The sequence below is a fragment of the Salpingoeca rosetta genome (genome assembly GCF_000188695.1).
Source record: "Salpingoeca rosetta unplaced genomic scaffold supercont1.128, whole genome shotgun sequence".
In the NCBI taxonomy this organism is placed as follows: Eukaryota; class Choanoflagellata; order Craspedida; family Salpingoecidae; genus Salpingoeca; species Salpingoeca rosetta.
Genome location: NW_004754806.1, coordinates 1 through 2,412, shown reverse-complemented (window position 1 = coordinate 2,412; position 2,412 = coordinate 1). Strand labels below are relative to the sequence as shown.

Below are 2,412 nucleotides of genomic sequence, written 5' to 3'. Positions count from 1 at the left end.
TTATGCAGAATGTCCGAAAAAGGAAGTCAGGGCCGAAGCAATGCTAGTTGTCTGTCTGGGAATCTCATCAACTTGCCCCTTTCTTTGCTGTTCCCTTTTCTTTTGCCTTGTGAGCTCTTCGTTGGAGGAGGCGTGTCGGGTTCTGTTTGCAAAATCTGGAACAAGAAAGTCAGATGTGATGCTTGACACACGTAATCCCACACTCCCACAGTGTACTGCTCGCACAGACATCGCCCACTTCATTTGCCACATCCCCAGACACGACTCCGCAGTGAAGCACGCTTTCCTCTTCGTGTGGGACCTCTCACAATGAAGCTCTCCAGTGTGGTCTTCCTCTTCCTGTACGTGGTGTTTGGTCTAGCCAACAACGTCGGGGTCATCATGATGGGCAAGCGCATGGAGCCATACGCGGAGTTCTTGCTGTACGGCACTACAATGATGTACACAGTGTGCTTTGCCATTTTGGCCGTCATCCGCCGTGAATCGTGGGCACTCTCCAAACAGCATCACATTAACTTTGCCTGGCTCGGTCTTTGGACTTCAGTTAACGGCGTTTTGGCCCAGTTTGCCATCCCATTTGTATCCGCGGAGCTCACAAACATTCTTGTGACGCTCTCTATCCCCTGTACGTGGGTCTCCGCGTGGTACATGTTCCGGTTTGAGGTGACTACATTCCGGATCTTATGCTGTCTTGGTGTTGTTGCTGGGGTATTGACCGGCCTTGTGCCCTCCCTCTTCTTTGGTAGCGGTGCAGGAGACAAATCTGACAATCCACCGTTTTGGGTTGTTGTCACTGTGTTGAGCGCCATTCCCACAGCATTTGAGACGACTTACCAGGAGCGGGCCTTTAAGACACTGAAAGCACCACTGTTCGTGTGTCTGACAGTGTACAACTTCTACAGCCTCGTGGTTTACTTTGTGACTTGCCCTCTGTTGATGGTCAACGTGCTTCGCCCTTCAAATGCGAAACACGGCCTGACTTGGCAAGGCGTGTGGGAGAATCAAGCCCTTGCATTTCGTTGTTATTTTGGTGGCGAGTTCGAACCGGAAGTTGATGGCTGTGAACACGGAGCTATTTTGTGGACGACTGTCTTCACGATTGGCTACGTGGGAATGTTTGGATTTGGAGCACTCCTTCTACGAGACGAATCATCGGCCTTGATTGCCAATCTTAACGCGCTCCTCATCCCTCTTGGTGCGATGGTCTTCTGGAGCAAAACCATTTGTGGAAACGCTTCGCAAGAACCTGTCTGGTGGGTCGGTGTTTCCGTTGCCATGATCACAATTGCCACCATCGCTTTTGAATTGCATGGCACGGACAGTTTCACACAATCACGTGTTGGGAAGTGGTTGTCAACTACATGCTGTGGCAAGGCAGTGATTCCGAAGGGCAAACGTTTCTCAACGTGTTGTCGTGCCGTGCATCAAGACGAAGAGCCTCTCCTTAACTCTCACACCAGTATTCATGCTCAAGAAAAACGTCATGGTCAGTACGGCGCAAGTGAGACATTTCCCAAACCATGATTCGACTTTTTTCCATTCTGTGACTTCGTTGCCATTGCAAGTGTGCTTTGTCGATTGTGTGGCTGTGACTATGACACTGTTGCATGTTTGTCAGTGTAGCTGCGTTCTTCTGTTGTTCCGCTTCCCACGACTGTTGCCTGTTTTTCACGCGTGCAAGCACTTTCTTGCCTTCACGCCTCACCATCCCGACTTCATGACGCGATACAACTCGTTCAGGACAATTCAATTGAAACTGTCATTGTTCAGCGAAGCCTATCAAAACAAAGCAGACGCAGCCAGCACCCGCTCGTGTAGCATCCACGAGAACATCATGGCATCACCACGCTTTACACTCAACATCATGTTTTCCAAACACCATCCGGAGGAGTGAGTGGGTACCGATCTGACAACTCGTGCGTGCACACCGCCTGTCTCATCATCAGCGAGGCGCCGTGTGAGCCTCAGCACGCCATAACGTTGCTCCTTGAGGGTGCGTCCGCGCTTCATCGATTCCATCTTCTCACCAAAGGTCTTCATCCGAACGGGCCGCTGGGCTCATTCATCTCCGCGCTCATGCTGGCAAACTGCGTAGCTGCCTGAGCAGACCCTTGTTTGACACCTCCGCCTTCTCTCTCCACCTTCTTCAACCCATGAACGAGCACGTGCAGCCACTTGGGAAGCGTCGCGCGCATCCATCTTCTCCTCCTGCGTCAGCCACGCAGCAGCTACAACTGCGCAGTCCGATTCAGCACCATGGAGATGACAAACAGGAGGCGCAGCCACCAGCACCACCACTGTAGTCGCCGTCAAAGCTATCCACAGGTTAACGTCCGCCAGCAGCAGCAGCAGCAGCAGCAGCAGCAGCAGCAGCAGCACGTTGTTGAACACGAGCAGCAAGGCCGTTGGCCG

The 2,412-nt window shown here is 52.2% G+C and overlaps 1 protein-coding gene across 1 annotated transcript; it reads left to right on the top strand.

The window, feature by feature from the left end:
• Nucleotides 1-309: 309 nt before the first annotated feature.
• PTSG_11506 (uncharacterized protein) lies at nucleotides 310-1,894 on the top strand (the record flags this gene model as incomplete). Its single annotated transcript, XM_004987405.1, has 2 exons — nucleotides 310-1,253; nucleotides 1,771-1,894. The coding sequence occupies 2 exons, from the start codon at nucleotides 310-312 to the stop codon at nucleotides 1,892-1,894; spliced, it is 1,068 nt and encodes a 355-aa protein (XP_004987462.1).
• Nucleotides 1,895-2,412: the final 518 nt, after the last annotated feature.